General features: G+C 27.4%; 1 protein-coding gene across 1 annotated transcript; it reads right to left on the bottom strand.

Annotated features, from left to right (window-relative positions):
• Nucleotides 1-15387: 15387 nt before the first annotated feature.
• On the bottom strand, nt 15388-16974 carry LOC125861429 (protein PELPK1-like). The gene has a single exon (XM_049541331.1). The coding sequence runs from the start codon at nt 16965-16967 to the stop codon at nt 15678-15680; it is 1290 nt and encodes a 429-aa protein (XP_049397288.1). The 5' UTR covers nt 16968-16974; the 3' UTR covers nt 15388-15677.
• Between the last annotated feature and the right edge of the window lie 2340 nt (nt 16975-19314).

Raw genomic sequence — 19314 nt, 5'->3', positions numbered from 1 at the left:
CAAGAGTTTCGGATGTGGCATTGGCTTCAAGTCTGTTGCTTTATATAGGTTTTTAATAATGCATGCAATATGGACTTTTTGGATTTTGTTTGTTAGACAGGGACCTTAGTAGTTGAATTTCTCATCAAACTAAATTACAGCTGCTACTTAAAAGTCAATGTAGATGACCTAAATTACCTGAACCTGTCACAAGCATATAGGTTATGCTGGCAACTGATTTATTTATTTGAAAAGTATTCATTTTTTACCACAAATCTTCATTTCGGTGTGTACGTAATAACTCGATGACACCAACAAAAACTAGCAAATGTCAAAACAGAGGGTGAGAGCTTCAGAATTAATGACTAGAGGTACAAAATGGGTGACAACACCACTAGTTACGCTAATTTCTTTCTAATCTCTTCCTTGTTACAGATAGCCCTCACAAGGGCATACTGCTGCATCCTTTACATTTTCCTGGAACACCCATGACATCTCTTACTAATTATTATGCACATATTTTTTATATTTTATTATTGATGTAATTATAATTAAAAATCCTACATAATCAATATTTATAGTTACTTTTTATTTCTTAATTTCTCTAATTCACTTCAATTTAAATTCAATCAACCATGTTTTAATATTGACTTTGTAAGATTGTCTTCAATTCTTTTGAGATGTTTTATTAAACATTTCAAGCTCAAACTAATTAGATTATCGAATAATTAAATTTAAAAAAATATTGTAACTTTGAATGTCATCTAAAGATAACAATCACTATAATATTGATTTTTTTGTATTTTAATGTATTATGAAATATTATATAAGTAAAAAATGATAATCTAATTGATATATTCAATAAAGTGAAGTCTTAATTTTATTTTTAAATACGTTTAGAATAATCTTGATAGTTTCTATAATAATTGATTCTAATGAAAAAGTTTTCAAAACTATAATCAATAAAAGAGATTTAAACATTTGTGTTGTTATGTAACGTACTATAATTTATATATGCTTATTATTTTCCTACAAAATATTACAAGAAAGGTAATGTTGTCAATTGAAAAAGAAAAATTAATTATTAAATTATAATTGATTATAATATTTTTATAGAATTTATGAGAATAAAATGTATAAAATATATTAATTAAATGTATCTCTCTTTTTCTAAATTTTGGCTTTAGCCCATCTATTCTATTGAGTCACCCCCTATTATATTGGAACTAGGGAACATGTTTGCGCTTCACGCGAGAATTAATAGATATGTGTTAGGATGTTTTTTATTTTGGATTAATTATAGGATAAATTACCTATATACACACTTTTATTTTTTATATTTTCCATTGTTCCCTACTATTTTAAAAAATTTCTAAAATTCCTTATTTTTTCCAAAATCTCAAGATACATAAGTATCCCAATCTTAACCTACGATTTCCCTTCCCTTTTTCACTCCTTTAATCTCTCCCTAATTTCACTCCACAATTTTATAAGTTACAATTTGCATATCAATTTGATTTTCAAAAGGATTCTCTCTCCGGTCAATCAAATTCAAACAACTCAATAGTTACAGGCGTCTCCTCCATGGTCGTCTTCTTCAATTTTATTTTTTTCTTCTTTATTTTCTGATACATAAGGATCTGGATCGTTCTTTTAGTATTGGTATCACTCAACTAAACTTTTCTAATATTAGACGAATATATGATTATGATGATGATAAATGGGGTAAAAACAAAATTATGTATAATTCATAGCCGAATATATGATTATAGTCGTCTTCTATTGAAAAGTTGCTCCTGCAATTTCCATATCTACATTACCCAGGTATGTCTTTTATTATCTGGTTCTTTTTTTTTATATTATTTCATGTCATCCTTGGTGAGTTGTTTTAAAAAAATTGGATATGTTGACAACAATGATACATTATCATACTGTTTTGTATCTTGCTTTAAATCTTACGAAATTATACATAAAATTCTAATTTTAATTTTTTTTGTTTTTTTATATATTGTCATTAATGTATCAAATTATATAGTAGAAATTATTTTGATGAGATGTAATTTGCAGAATAGTGTATCATATTATAAAATAGTTTAACCATGATACTTAAATAACATATAATGAATATATGATGTTTCATTTAGTATCAGATACAAATATCATCAAGTGGTATTGAGTATCAGTTACTATCATAATGTATCAACTAAACAGTAAGATTTTTTGTAGTTACTATAATGTACATGTAATTAACTTTTTTGTTCAAACTTAATTCATTTTTATAATGTACCTACAGAAGGTTTATAGTGACTGCGGAATGTTTGTAGTTGTCTTTGGTGAATTCTTTAGTGATGAAGTCAACATCCATCTAATGGTTTCCGAGCTGACTATCTTCACACAAGATATGCAACACTATTATGGAAGTACGGTCTCGACAAGGTCAAGGTAGGATATGTTAGCGATAACGATGATCCACCAAAGCTGAAGAGCTATTTCACTCCACAACAACGAGATGACTTGGTTCATATAGATCAGTGATTATGTACCAATTCACAGACATATTTTGATGTTTATTGTTTTTAAGATACATTAACTAATATTTTGGAGGATTTATAATTTTTCAAGATACATTTTCTCAAGTTTTACAGTTTTTTTTTCTCAAAATTGTTTATTTTGAATATAATTTTTGACGTTGTCAGTACCTTGTTACATTGTGTCTATTATAAGTATTTTATACATCATAACACTGGATATTATATCATTATCTGATACAAAAATATCAACAACAAAAAAAAGTACTTGATTCATGTATGATAAAAGAAAAATATATCAACAAAATAAGTATTTGATTCAGAATATTTAACAAATAAATGCACAATTATATTGTTTTATGTAGTTCTAAGTAACTACAGAAACATTTAATATTTAACCACTGCATGTATATTTTAAACATGTATCAACTTAATTCCTTTTGTTTGTGATACATTAATATTCACTTTTATTATACGTTACACACAACATTTCTCAATCACTTTTGTATCAAACACAAAATCATACATAATATAAATAGTATATATGAAACATAATTCCTTGTACCAGATTCACTTTATTATATCAGAAATTATCAATCAAAATTATAGCTAGAGTTAAAAATTGTTTGATACAAATCAATTTATTGTATCAGAAATTAATAATTTAAAAGTACTTTATAATGTATATATCTATAGCAGTGAAAAAAAATGCTACAAATTGAAAATTATTAATGTGATACATCACAGTACTCCAGAAAAAGTATTCATTAAGTATCAGAAAGAAAGTACAAGTTCTTTAATTGTGACCTTCTTGTCCACAACAGTTCGTGTTTGTGGTTAGTTTTTCATCTGAATTTTTCTTCCTTCCTTTCCTTGGTCATCCTGACATTCTTTTGTACATTTAGATGCGTTTATAATCAAAATCTCTTCAAATATCCTCCCAAATGTATCCTTTGTATAAGATGTTATTTCCCGATTTTTGCACTTTCAAGAACTAAATAGAATTCTAGGTTCTTCCAAAAAGCATAATATAGGTAGTTGTCTTGCCTCAACAAGGCAACCATTGATACATTTTGCGATGTTAGAAGTCATCATTCTCTGCTTGTTCACTGTTGCAATTGTACAAGATACATTAAAAATTTGTTATTGTTTAATGTATCGTTCCAAAAAAAAATGCTAGATTTACATTATTATAACTAATCACAACAGACCATATTGTCCTCAACATTTTACATGTTTCAAATACAGAACAACTACATGATACATTTCATACCTATGTACCATAATTACACTCGCATCGTCAATGATATATTAAAACAACGAAGAAGAATTTTACATGTCTTTGATACTTTAGAATTGCCAAACAATGATACACAAATCTAATAATCTAACACATCTGATGCAACTGTTTTATTTATAAAGTAGTAACTAACAATGTATCATGAACAATATCACGACTTAGGTATCGAAAAATCAAAAATATTAATTCACAGTATAAAACAACTAATCTCATACTTTTTTTATCAGATCTTTGTTTCTTGAAATTGATTCACTTACTTCTCCGTACTATTCTCCCTGACAACTATCCTTGTTTAAGTTGACCGAAGGCGACGGGTGGACGAACATCTTGCAATAAAGAATGTTCTCCTACTCACAACTTGAATCTGAACTGTTATTTGCGCTCACCTCACCGGAACCTAAATTATCATTCCAGTATCATTCATTTCTAAGCTTTAGAAAGTTTCTTCGACAAAACAATGAGAACGAGGAACAACGAGAAAGACGAAACATGGAGAATTTTAAAAACAACTAATCACATGCCTTTTTTTATTAGATCTTTGTATCTTGAAATTGATTCACTTACTCCTCTGTACTATTCTCCCCGACCACTATCATATCATTCCGGTATCATTCATATCTAAGCTTTAGAAAGTTTCTTCGACGAAACAGGGAGAACAATGAACAACGAGAACGACGAAACAGGGAGAACGATGAATAGGGAGAACGACGAAACAGGAAGAATGATGACGTATATGGAATTTTGATTTTTGAATTGGTTTGTTATGTTAGGATCTAGGTTTCAATGATTGACAGTAAGAAGGGAACTGAATAGCATAAATTATGGGATTGTAATTAGATTTTTTCTGTTATTTTCCTTTTTAAGAGCAATAGCCGCAAAATAATGTATCATAATTAATGTATCCGGATGACTCCTTTTTTAAGGGATTTTTGTAAAATAGAAAAGAGAAGGGGTATGATGTAATTTAGGTTTTACACTATGGGATTTATGTAAGTTATACTTAATTATATCATTATATTATTTGAGCATATCATTATCTTTTCATTTGAAATGATGATACATAATGAAACTTATCAAATTTAGTATCTATTTAATGTGAATAATACATTCTTAATGAATAAGTGAGAATATATACTCTATTAAAAAAATACTTTATTTTCATTGCTAAAATATATAAATACATCAACAACGGCCCAACATTTTTTATTAGACTGATGTTTAGAGAATATATTCTCTAATCATAATTTATTTCAGCTTCCTATTACATAGAAACCAATACATGAAAGACGTCATGTCATTCTTTGTTTGTTTGATCTTGTGAAACTCTTATGTATATATATTTTTTCGATTGCTCTTGTTCCTTTCTGAAATATGCAATTCGCTCTTGCATAATATTTTCATACATCACTTTGACCGATTTGCTTGATTGTTCAATTGTATCTGTATTCAAAAATAAATATTTAGAAGAACAATTTAATATAGTCATGAATATTATCATTAATATTTTACCTTAACAATTCTCTGAACTAATTATTTGGGGCCCATCCTTATATTTTTTTATCCATTGTAGTACTTCTGTATAAGTAGTTGTCAAAGTCAAACTAAAGATAGAATATTGCAATAAATGGTAAGTTTCATATAATAATATTGGATATTGAAAAACTAACCTCAATTAACCACTATGAGCCGATGGTAACTATGAAGATAAATGGTGTGTGTGGATCTTTATTATTTTGTTTGTGGTATTTATACCACTTTTTTGATTTATTGGTTGTGCTGCAATTTAATTGTATGAATTAATTATTTGATTTTGTTAAATGTTTGTGTAAAGGTAATTGTGAAAAATTTATAAATAATTGGAGGAAAGTTGGGGATTCGCATTGTTTTTATTTATTTATTATGAAATATATGGTATGAATTTATTATGGAGATATAGTAAATAAAAAGGTGTAGAGGAATATGTATAGATAAGTTTTCACATTGATCATGTAGATCAACGTGAATATTTTAAAATTAAAAAATAAGTGTATTTTACAACTTTTTTCATTGGTTGTGATCTCCATTTATTCTTTTAAATAATGAGATTATTTATGAAATTGTTAAATCTTGATGTAAAAATAAGTGTAAGACATTTTGAGAAATAATAGGCAGAAAGGTTGAATTTGTATTTTTTTTTATTAATTCGGGTAGAGTTGTAGAGAGTATCGCGAGAGAGCTTGAGAGTCTTTGTCAGAGGGTAAAATATGAGGTATGCACTTGCTTGTGTTACTGATTTGTTAGATAAATAAAGGGAAAGGTGGACAAAAATTGCTTAGTATGGTGTTATTGTATAGAAAGTAATCCACACATATTAGTTCATGATATGGCGCTACATAAATCTTGGGATTTAAAAGATTTTTATAGATTTAATTAAAAATACTACTAAGATTTTCAATGATATCCCTAGATGTAATTTAACTTTAAACACTCATCCATGAAAACACCAACGGCATGAACATGAAAGAAATAATTATATGTTGATATCATTATTTTAAAAGTTATAACTGAAGAGTGATGTCTCAATTTAAGAAAATATTTATTTAAAATATCTTATTTTTCATCTCTCCTCATCATTGTTACTACAATTAATTACATTTTCTACCTTCTATTTTTATAATTCTTAAAAAAAATAAAAAATTATCTCTCCAATTTATTATCATAATTAATTATTCTTATTCACAAAATTTTCATTTTCCTTAATAAGTTTTTTTTCCTTTAATTTATAAAATTTGAATAAAAAATAAATCTCAAATATTTTATTTTTCTTTTTTCGTGATGTTACTGCAACCTGTTATACTTTATTATTTCTTCTCATTGTTACTATAAAAAAAATTAATTCATCTTCCCACCTTCTATTTCTAAGGTTTTCTAAATAAAATCTTATTTATCTCTCATTCTTATTATCATAACTATTAAATTATTATTATTATTATTATTATTCTCCAAATTTCTCTTTTTTTCTTAATTTTTCTCTCTTGACCTATAAAATATATATAAAAAAAGAATAAAAAAATATCTCTTTGACCAAAAATCATAGTTCTCCTTTTTCTTCTTTTCTTGAGTTTTTTTTAAAAAAAATTAAGACATAGCTGTGATACGTACTCACCTTTATATTATTATTATAATAAATATATTTACCTTATTTATCTCTCTTCTCTTTATTGTCTTTCATCTCTCCTTATCATCAATTTACTCATTATTTTTTCTTAAATTCATTTTTTAACCTTTCATTTTTATAGTTTTTTAAAGATAAAAAATCTTATTATCTCTTCACCTTATTATCATAAAATCAAAAAATTTACAAAATAGTGTCTTATTTAATTCAATATTTTTTAACATAGTTATGATACTCACCTTTATATTATTACATTATGATAAATATATTTACCTTATTTATCTCTCTTCTCATCATTACTACGATTTATTGCCTTTCATATCTCCTTATCATTACTACAATTTATTATTTTTTCTTAATTTCATCTCTCCTCACCATTGCCAATTTATTACATTTTCTACCTTCTATTTTTATAATTTTTAAAATATTTTTTATTTATCTCTCCAGTTTATTACCATAATTAATTATTCTTATTCACAAAATTTTCTTTTTCCTTAATAAGTTTTTTTCCTTTGATTTATAAAATTTGAATAAAAAATAAATCTCAAATATTTTATTTTTCTTTTTTCGTGATATTACTGCAACCTGTTATATTTTTTTACTTCTTCTCATTGTTACTATAGAAAAAAATTAATTTATCTTCCCACCTACTATTTCTAAGGTTTTCTAAATTAAATCTTATTTATCTCTCCTTCTTATTATCATAACTACTAATTTATTATTATTATTCTCCAAATTTCCCTGTTTTTCTTAATTTTTCTCTCTTGACCTATAAAATATATATAAAAAAGAATAAAAAAATCTCTTGATTAAGAATCATAGTTCTCCTTTTCTTGAAATTTTAAATATTTTTTAATTTATATTTTATGTTAAAAAAACTCAAAAGAAGTAATAAAATAGTGTCTAATTTAATATTTTTTGAAGACATAGCTATGATACTCACCTTTATATTATTACTAGATTTTGTTGCTTGTGCTATGCACGGGCCGAATAACATAAATGGTATGTTTTGGATCTAATAACGAAGTTTTTGAAGCGATTGTTTGCGTGGATAAAGGAATAAGTTTTTTTATCACAAACCTGTACTTTCTTTGACGCTATTCAAGGCACAATAAGACCACCCACATACAACATTTTTGAACAATTTTATGTTGTCAATTATGACGATTAAATTTTAAGAATCAGTCAAATTTTTTTTCTGTTTTTTTTATAAATATTTTAAGTTGTCAATTATCACAATTTATTGTATTTTATACATAATTTTTAACGATAGATTAATTTCAAGAATCAATCCAATTTTTTTAAATGTATTTATTTTTGAAATATTTTATGTTGTCAATTATCATGATTTATAGTATTTTTACGATAGATTAACTTCAAGAATCAATGGAATTTTTTGTATCTTTTTCAAAACATATTTTTGTTGTCAATTATCATGATTTATAGTATTTTTATGCAATTTTTAAATATAAAAAATTTAAAAAAATAAGACAAATAAATTAAAATGGACCCAATATATGTTATTTTTGTTGTCTCAATTTATGTGACACAAATGAAATTTGGAGAGTCATTGAATATTATATATTATACTTGGGCATAAACTCTCTTACGCACGGGCCCAATAACTATTATTTTTTGTCCTAATGTATGTGACACAAATAAAATATAGTGAGTTATTTAAATTTAATATGATTTTTAAATATTTTAAGTTGTTAATAATGTAATTTATAATATTTTTACGTAATTTGTAAATACTTAATATATATTACTCCACTTGTCTCAATGCATGTAGCATAGATAAAATTTCAAGAGTTAATCAAATGTTGTTAATTGTTAAGATTTACAATACATTTTACGTAGTTTTCAGTAATTTGACATTAAATAATACATATTATTACTTTTGTCTCATTTTATGTGACATTGATAGATTAATTTTAAGAATCAGTCAATTTCTTTTTTTGTGCATTTTTAATAAATATTTTAAGTTGTCAATTATCACGATTTATTGTATTTTATATATAAATTTTAACGATAGATTAGTTTCAAGAATCAATCGAAATTTTTTATATGTATATTTTTTAAAAATATTTTATGTTGTCAATTATCATGATTTATAGTATTTTTACGATAGATTAACTTCAAGAATCAGTGCAATTTTTTGTACGTTTTTCAAAACATATTTTATGTTGTCAATTATCATGATTTATAGTATTTTTACACAATTTGTAAATATAAAAAAAAATTAAGACAAATAAATTAAAATGGACGCAATATATGCTATTTTTGTTGTCTCAATTTATGTGATACAAATGAAATTTGAAGAGTCATCCAAATTTGCACTTTTTTTTAATTTTTTTTAAAAATTATTAATTATTGTGATTTATAATATTTTTATGTAACTTTCAAATAACTTCCTAATTTATGTGATGTGGATAAAATTACAAAATTAACCCTTTTAAAATGTCTTCCAGATATTTTAAGTTGTTAATTATTATTATTTTTAATACTTTTTTGGTAATTTTAAAATGATATACGTTATTTTTTCTGTCTCAATATATGTGACCCGGATAGAATTTTGAGAGTCAACCTATTTTATGGTAGAATTTTAAATATTAAATATTTTAAGTCATTTGTAACTGATTTATTATATTATATTATTATTATATTATATTATATATATATATATTATATTTATTTTCTACTATATAATAAAAGGGAGTTTATGTATATATTATATTATATTATATTATATATTATATAAACTCCCTTAGAAAATAAATATATATTTTATATATTATATAGTAGAAAAAATGATTTATTATATTATATTATTATATTATGTATTATATAGGGAGTTTATGATGGGACATTCAAATGCCNTAAATTAAATATTATTTATCTCTCCTTCTTATTATCATAACTATTAATTTATTATTATTATTCTCCAAATTTCCCTTTTTTTCTTAATTTTTCTCTCTTGACCTATAAAATATATATAAAAAAGAATAAAAAAATATCTCTTGATTAAGAATCATAGTTCTCCTTTTCTTGAAATTTTAAATGTTTTTTAATTTATATTTTATGTTAAAAAAACTCAAAAGAAGTTATAAAATAGTGTCTAATTTAATATTTTTTGAAGACATAGCTATGATACTCACCTTTATATTATTATTATGATAAATATATTTACCTTATTTATCTCTCTTCTCACTATTACTACAATTTATTGTCTTTCATCTCTCCTTATCATTACTACAATTTACTCATTATTTTTTCTTAAATTCGTTTTTTAACCTTCCATTTTTATAGTTTATTAAAAATCAAAAATCTTATTATCTCTCCACCTTATTATCATAAACTCAAAAAAGTTATAAAATATTGCCTTATTTAATATAATGTTTTTTTAACATAATTATGATACTCACCTTTATATTATGATAAATATATTTACCTTATTTATCTCTCTTCTCGTCATTATTAAGATTTATTGCCTTCCATACCTCCTTTTCATTATTACAATTTATTTATTTATTTAATTTTTTAAAAAACTTTTTTAGTAGTTTTTTAAATGAAAAATCTCATTATCTCTCCTCCTTAAACATATCCTTATTGTCATGATTTATTATTATTATTCACAAAAAATTTCTTCTTTTGATCTATAAAATCAGTTTAATTTTTTTTTTAAAAAAAATACCTTATTTATCTCTCTCCTCATATTACTACTATTTATTATTTTTTCTTAAATTCCTCTTTCTATCTTCTATTTTTAAAAAAATTTTAAAGAAAAATAATATCATCCATCTCTCTTCCTTATTATCATAATTAATTATTATTCAAGAAAATTTTTATTCTTACCTTATTTTTTTTCCTTTTGATCTATAAAATTTGCCAAAAATATCTCTTTGACTAAATATTATAATTAGTTTTTTTTCTCCTATTCTTGACTTCATATATATTTTTGTTATTTATGTACTATGTTAAGAAAATTCAAAAAATACTATAAACTATAATCTTATTTACTTTTTAAGTAGTTATATATATTAAGTTTAATTGATATATTATTATAATTTCATATTTCAAATGTTAAATAAAAAAAGTAGAAAGAGAGAGAAGTGACTACAAATAAAGTAAAACAAAAAGTAACTCTTTTAACTTCTTTTCCTTTTTTCGTGTTTTCTTTTTATGGTAGTTCTTTTAAATTTTTTCTTTCCTTTTACTTTTTACTCAATTTATTACTATCTTCTTACTTTTATCTATATTTTTTACTGTCATAAAAGAGAATCAAAAATTTATTTTCCCTTTTCATATCATTTCAGTAGTCTCTATACTCATTATTTGTAAATAAAAAAGATTAGAATGAGAGAAATAATATTTCATGGTGGGCATCATTTTCACGGTTCACAAATTGAATGTTAAAGGATATTTTGATGTCTTTAGATTTTCGGTATATTGAATTCCTGAATAGAATTTCGTTCTTGTTTTGCTAGATTCGTCTATAATAATTCTTGCTGGCATAAAATGATCAAATCGACACAGGTATATTCTAATGAATTCATTTATACAAACAAATCAAAAAAATCGGTTTATCTGAGGTAGTAAACCTTCTTTTGCTATGAGTTCTCTATTTTATCTCTTGCATAATTTTTATTTATAAAAGAAAGCAAAATCAATTTACCTGAAGTAGTAAATCTTCTCTTGTAATGATTCTTCCATTTTGTTAATTTACCTGTGCATTATGTGCTCTTCTGCCTAATGTCATTTGTATAAACAAAACAAAATTTTTATTTATTTGAGGTAATAAAGCTTTTCAAAATTTTAATTTACCTGGAGAAAGAAATCTTCTCTTTCAATGATTCTTTCATTTTGTTAATTTACCTTCTGCTTATGTGATTTCCTGCCTAATTTTATATACAAACAAATCAAAAAATTGATTTATCTGAGACACTGAAGCTTTTAAAAATTCAATTTACCTTGAGTAGTACATCTTCNTTGAGTAGTACTCTTCTCTTGCAAAGATTCTTCCATTTTGTCAATTTATCTTCAGATTACATGGTTCCGATTATGTGTTATTCTACCTATTTTTTTTATATAGATTTTTAATTGGTTGATTGCAATAAGTTCTTGACAACCGTTACAACTCTTCATTCTCTATTGCAACAATAAAGATATTCTTTATGTTAAAACTTTTCATTATCCTCTTTAATTGTAGGTTAATGATGCATTAGAGGTATTTAATAGATTATTGAAATGAATAAAAAAAATTCAAAATTTTGAAGAAAAAAAAAGAATGGTGGTCATAGAGAGGTGTCACATAGGATTGCTTAGATTCAGCTTTATATATATATATATATATATTGATTCATGAACAATGGACTTAATAACATTAGCATGCTTTTCAAATTCTACAAGTAACAAGTGTTTTCGAGGGATATTGATCTTTTAAAAAAGATATATTTTCTTGAAATTACCGCAATTCTTCTTTCTTGATTAGTACGTGTGTGATTCTATGCAGGGCCGGCTCTTGCCAATAAAATTTTAGGCACTGGCCTTAGGCCCCCAATTTTTGGGGGCCTCAAATTTTTATAAATAAAAAATTATGTATCTTAACCCCATTCAAATAGAAGAAATTAAGGAAACATTGTTTTGGATTCTTACATTTTCTTTGTTAACACTTACATTATTTATCCTTTGCAACTCTTTTTGCACTTTCTTTTTCTTCAAATCTTTGATAGTTAGAGTAATACACTCTCAAAAATATGAATCAATAGTCGAAAAATGTTGAACAAAGTGCATTACAAATTCTTTTTTTTAATTTATTTGTTAATTTTCATATTAAAGTAGGTATACCAAGTTATCAACTTTTTGAATCAAATTCTATGATTCTAACTCTTATCTTTAAAGTTTATCAACTTCTTACTTATAAAATTGTGTAAATAATTCATATAATAATTGTCTCAATAAAAGGATGTTTTTCAATGTTGAATTGATAAAATCTTACTTAAAACTAATAATTAAAAAAAAGTGTTTGAAAAATCATTTATATAAAAGATATTAAGTAGTAATTTAAGTCTAGAAATTTAGAAAAATTAATAGATATAGATAAAATTTATATAGATTTTAGGCCTCTAATAAATATTTCGCTTTAGGCCACAAATTATGTTGAGCCGCCCCTGATTCTATGTTGAAGAAGAAAAGGGTGATGGAAGACTTAATAGTGATAAATAGCATAGAGAAAAAATTAACGTCAGAGTTTAGAGGCAGGACTGATCATTGCGAACCAGTATTTATAAGATGCGGTTGGCGTAGCTTGTACGTCGCGTTGTCTACCTTGTTCATTTGATTTCATTGGGTGATTTCAAATTTTATGACATAAATTAGTGAAATTGTCGTGTTTTGCGCGACTATAGTTTTTTTTAGTATATATAAAAAAAATTAAATCTTTTTTCAACATACAAAATATATTTTATTTTTTTTTGTAGTTTCTTAAATACAAATTATTCATATATATATAGTAGAACAATATTTATGATAGTGAAGTAAATGGATAAGAGGTCATATTTTGAAATAACAATATATTGTGTTATTTTTGTATATTTTAATTTTCTCTATCTTTTTTCTTAGTAGTCCTTGATTCTCCGTACAAATTCTTAATTTAAATTTTTTTTAACTTCTTAATTATGTCCTTATTATTATATTTTGTTTATTATAATTTTTTTAATATGAATTAATTTTTTTAAAGAATTATGAAAATGAAATACACAAAAAAATATAAATGGATATTTAAGAGTAAAGTTATAAATAAGATGAAGAGATATGAATTGTAACTAATTTAAATGTATAATTTAATAAACATTAAATAAATTAATAATTATGCATTGATTTATTATAAAATTAATAAATAAATTGTGAAAATTTAAACCTTTTGATTAGCAAAAGCCTTTTTAGGCAATTGAATAGGATTATTATGTGGAAAAAAAACACCACTAAGGAGCTTTTTCAGTTCTTCAACATTCCTCAAAGTCAAGAGAATATAACGAGTTTATCCAAGAAAGTTGTATGAACAAAAATTTCATATTTTCGTTGTCAATAAATCTCAATTCCAAAATTAGACATAATAAAAACATACTCTCTTTTTTTCATCAATTAATTTGATTAGATCTTATATATTTCAAAAATAATAGTGGCAATGAAAGAGTCAACTAATTCTATATATACAATGAAACTCTTCCATCATAACCGTATATGTTTTATTCTTTGAGAATTTATTAAATCACCAGTAATCACCTACCAAAGCAAAGAAAAAAACAAACGTCACCATATATAAATTTCTAAAATTAAGAGAAGTTTATTAGTACATTTTTTTTCTTTGGTATAGTTAATACTTCAAGTATTGGTATAATACTTAGGATTTGAGGCTTTGGTATGGTCGGCACATCTAGAATCTTCTAAGGCTTTGGCAAGGATGGAATATTTACTCTTGAAATTTGATGTAAGAAATTGCTTACTACAAATTAGGAAAGAAAAATGGAGACGAACGAGTTAATATCTCAAAAAATTATTTAATTTTGAAATTTTATCTAGCAATTATTCAACTTAGGTGTTTGTATCAATAAAATCATGCAACTAAATTTGTCATTAATTAAAGGAAAAATTGTATGAAATAGCAAACTATTGATTCAAATTAAATGTTATAGTCATAGTTTATTGTAATTCTAATTCACAGCAAACATCTCCTTTTTTGCCATCTGATTAGGTATACAATTAGCCATTTTCGGTATACAATTAGCCATTTTATACATTTAAGTATAAAATATATAAAATGTGTTTGTGCTTGTATAAAGCGAGAGAAAAGAGTATATACAAATACAAATACATATATTTTCGTCCTATACACTTATAATTATACAAATACATACCTTATCATACAAATTACAATGTATAAATGAATTTATACAAAATTGAACAATTTGTATAAAATTGAATGTTTGTAGCGAATTATACAAATCAAAAGCTCCATAGCAAACATAAAATTTGTTATGGAGCGCAATTATGCAAACAATAGCTATAACTTACAAATACGATTTTAAAAGTTGCTCGGATCCAAAGAAAGATAACAAGCAACAATCTGCATTAGCTAATAAACTTGCCCACTGAAGGGGTTTGATCCCATGGCCATTGGCCCATGCTCACGAACCGAACCATTTGGAATGCATAGATTGTCAAGTAACAAAACGTAGTTTTTTAATTGAGTTGATGGGTAAAATTGTGAATAAATTTGGGTCTAGTTGTACGTGGATCAATAAATATAATGTCATATAATTTATAATAAATTTAGTTGAGTGATTTTATTAATACAAATGTCAAGTTGAGTGATTTTACTAATATAAAAAAAATTGATGATTTTACTACATAAATTTCTAAATCTAACCTTTTGAAATATTAGCCCGAATTAAACCAAAGTAACATAGATCAGAGCTATATTACACATACTGTATTGATAGAAAGTAATAAAATACTCGTAATATAACGACACATCAAACATGGTACATTCAATTCAAATACTACTAAAAAAGAATTACAATTTCTACTCCTAGCAGAAAGTATCCAATACTATCTCCATGTCACAGCTCAGGTCGCAAGCTTCATAGACTAAGATGGAAATCGCAAAATATCAGTTGGGTACTTCCTAATAGAGTGAAAGTAGCATATAATTTACTCAAGGAGTAGCGGGCTTGTATGGTGGAGAAAGTGAAGGAAGAGTTGGTTTAGGAAGTTCTGGAATTTCAGGCTTTGGCATAGTTGGGACTTTTAGCTTTGGAAGCTCTGGGATTTTTGGCTTTGGTAGTTCTGGGATTTCAAGTTTGGGCATAGTTGGTACTTCTGGCTTAGGAAGTTTTGGGATTTCAAGCTTTGGAAGCTCTGGGACTTTAGGCTTTGGCAGTTCTGGGATTTCAGGCTTTGGCATAGTTGGTACTTCAGGTTTTGGCATTGTTGGAATTTTTAGCTTTGGAAGCTCTGGGGCTTTTGGCTGTGGTAGTTCAGGGGTTTCAGGCTTTGGCGTAGTTGGTACTTCAGGCTTTGGAAGCTCTGGGACTCTTGGCTTTGGTAGTTCCGGAATTTCAGGCTTTGGCATAGTTGGTACTTCAGGTTTTGGAAGCTCTGGAACTTTTGGCTTTGGAAGTTCTGGGATTTCAGGCTTTGGCATTGTTGGGACTTTTAGCTTTGGAAGCTCTGGGGCTTTTGGCTTTGGTAATTCTGGGATTTCTGGCTTTGGCATAGTTGGTACTTCTGGCTTTGGAACTTCTGGAACTTTTGTCTTTGGTAATTCTGGTATTTCAGGCTTTGGCGTAGTTGGTATTTCAGGCTTTGGAAGCTCTGGGACTTTTGGCTTTGGTAGTTCTGGGATTTCCGGTTTTGGCATAGTTGGGACTTCTGGCTTTGAAAGTTCTGGGACTTTTGACTTTGGTAGTTCTGAAATTTCTGGCTTTGGCAGACTCGATAGCTCGGGCATTGGTAGAGTTGGAACTTCAGGCTTTTTCATAGCCGGAGGAACCTCAGTCTTAGGCACTGGTGGGATTTCTGGCTTTTTCAAGGGAGGAAACTCTAGTTTTGGCATTGAAGGAATCTCGGGCTTTGGCATAGTAGGAAGTTCAGGTTTTGGCATAGTAGGGATCTCAGGCATCTTAGGCTTTGGCAAAGTTGGTAACTGGGGCTTCGGTAGAGTTGGTAGCTCAGGCTTTGGTATGGTTGGAAGCTGAGGCTTCGGCACAGTTGGGATTTCAAGCTTTGGCAAGGCTGGAACTTTTGGGAGTTCTGGTTTAGGTATCTCAGGAACGGGTGTCTCAAGGAGGTGGCGTGCAGTCGCACCACTTATGTTGCCATGAATGAAGAATATATTGAGAAATGCAAGCAGTAAGAGAGATGATATGTGGTAATGTTGAGCCATTTTTCTGCAGATGGTAGAAGCTATAAGAAAGAATAATGTGTATAAGAGTGGATGTGGCATTGGCTTCAAGTCTGTTGCTTTATATAGGTTTTTAAGAATGCAATTACAAGGACTTTTAGGATTTTGTGATGTGAGTAGTTGAATTTCTCATCAAACTAATTAGCTTATAGTTTGGTACGGTACGTCAAAAGTCAATGTAGATGACCTAAATTGTATATTAGTGTAAACCTGTCACACTATTATGGGTTGGAGACATATTCACTCATATGGTATCCATATTCAAACTTTTGGTAAATCAGTCTTCACAACTGTTTCTCTCTATCTACTCTATGCTTTGGACAAATATCCTTCTACGGACCATCATCCCGCCATGCCACTCTAGGCTTCTCTCTTCCTTCACTCTGCTTCATATCCACTCTTCAGCCTTCGTGGAAAAAAGCAAAAAAATAAAAATCAGTCCACTGGTAAACCATATAACCAGGCTACCTATGCAGGATTGTGTTAAAATATACTCGTCACTCGTTGGATGTGTAAGGATTCACAGAAATGTTTATAACGTCCTAGACCACTCCACCCATCAGCTTAAACCTTTGGATCGAATACTCATATTCTTTGTCAACTAGAATCCTCATGTACCTATTCCATGCAATCATTTCAACTACCAAACCACATTTTAGGATTCTTATTAAAGCATGCAACACAAAATGTTCAATCCTGTTTGCTACAAGTCTTCAAAGCATGCATTTGTTTCATGACACTTCTACCAGCATCTTCCATTTAAACCATATTGGCCATTTGTAGAGTAAAATGTGTTATTTTGAAACTAACCATAGGCACTTACAATTTTTCTTTTCAAAGTGAAACCAAACACAGAAAAGAAATACTTGCTACTGAACTCTGAACATATGAAAGAACGGCAGCTATATCATTTTGAAGTTTTAACCAATCAAAGTAAATAAACAAGCTTGTGTATTTTATGGTCCCAATGGATAAGAACTGCTTTTATCTCCACCTGAGATTTTTGGTGGTTATCCCTCGTGTGCAATCAGTTTAACTGGCCCTCCGGAATTTCTTTGTTATTAGAAAAAGAAAAAGTGGATTCAGTATAACTGCAACATAAATAGAATGAAAAGGAGATCATACCTTCTCACAGAGGTTGTATCGCTGGTTAAAACTGAGGCTGGAAACAGCAATTTAATAACTTTACCCAACTCCAACTTGAACCAAGTTGGAAGTGATATAAGAACTTATCAGAACAAAACTAAGTTTATATCTGACTTTGCACACAATCGTTGTGGGGAGTCACCTGAAAACACATAAATAGAAGAGAGAATCTAGCCAACCTTCAATTTGCATAAATCCCCTACTGAAGATAGGTTGCCAAACTACGACCGAGAGTTTCACCTTTTGAAGCGCCAGTAGAGTAGGGCGACCGGACCAGGCCGAGTCAAAAAGGCTTTGATGACTCAAGGTTCATATTAGGGAAAGGAGAGCGATTCGCTCTTTCCTGAGGTATCTAATAACCTTGCTTCTGCTCGCCGCTGGCGCACCTCTCCTAACTATTGCCCATTTATTCTGGAATAATCTTTTTAGGAGGGACCTGCACAGCTCCTGCGACCAATGACAAGTGTGTTCTCTACCTGCATAAAAATGAAATCAAAGTCGAAATATCCTTTAACCATCATTTCAGATGGAAAAATGAACCAGACACTACAAGTCACTCCCCGACCACCAGCTCCAAAACAAGAGCTTAGACAAAGAAACGAGGAAAGCAAAGAGAAGAAAGTATATAAAAAGAGAATTTGAATAGGAACCTCATGCAACTTCATTGTTAATGAATAAAGTTTAATTATCGTCACAAATTTCCGTCAAGCATAATTAATGAGATCCCAATTTCACATAGAAGTTGTAAAATAAATCCATTTCACAAGTTCTTATCATGATTTTGGATATCAATGAATTCCAATCCATAATTTATTTATAGATCTCCAAATAATATTTGCAGCAACATCATGCTAATTGAGAGATTACATGTTGCACCAAATTCCATTCTCCTAAGCAAAATATAAGATATGCACATTGTTACTGAATGAAGGTGACAGGAATGCAGAATCTAAAAACAAAAGAAAAAAAGAAAAAAAAGTAAGGAAAATTCAAGAAAGTCGCATGTCAGAAGATTAATGGGGGCAAGTCTTACTCACTTTAAGAGAATTAACACCGATATGATGATCTGAATTTGCAACCAACGGACCATTTTTGGCACCAAAAGAAAGGAACCAAAATATATGTACTGAAAATGCAACCCAAAATGTATACACACTTGGCAATACAAAGCATGATTATCAACAAGGAACAAAGGCAAATATTAGGAACAGCTACTTGTTCTTCATAAGAACTAAGAAGGCAC

Source organism: Solanum stenotomum, chromosome 1, assembly GCF_019186545.1.
Source record: "Solanum stenotomum isolate F172 chromosome 1, ASM1918654v1, whole genome shotgun sequence".
NCBI classification, from domain to species: Eukaryota; Viridiplantae; Streptophyta; class Magnoliopsida; order Solanales; family Solanaceae; genus Solanum; species Solanum stenotomum.
Note: the sequence above shows the minus strand (reverse complement) of the source record. Positions and strands in the feature narration are given on the sequence as shown.

Excerpts from the sequence above, each read along its gene's own strand:
- LOC125861429 (XM_049541331.1), bottom strand. The coding sequence starts at position 16,967 with ATGCCACATCCACTCTTATACACATTATTCTTTCTTATAGCTTCTACC.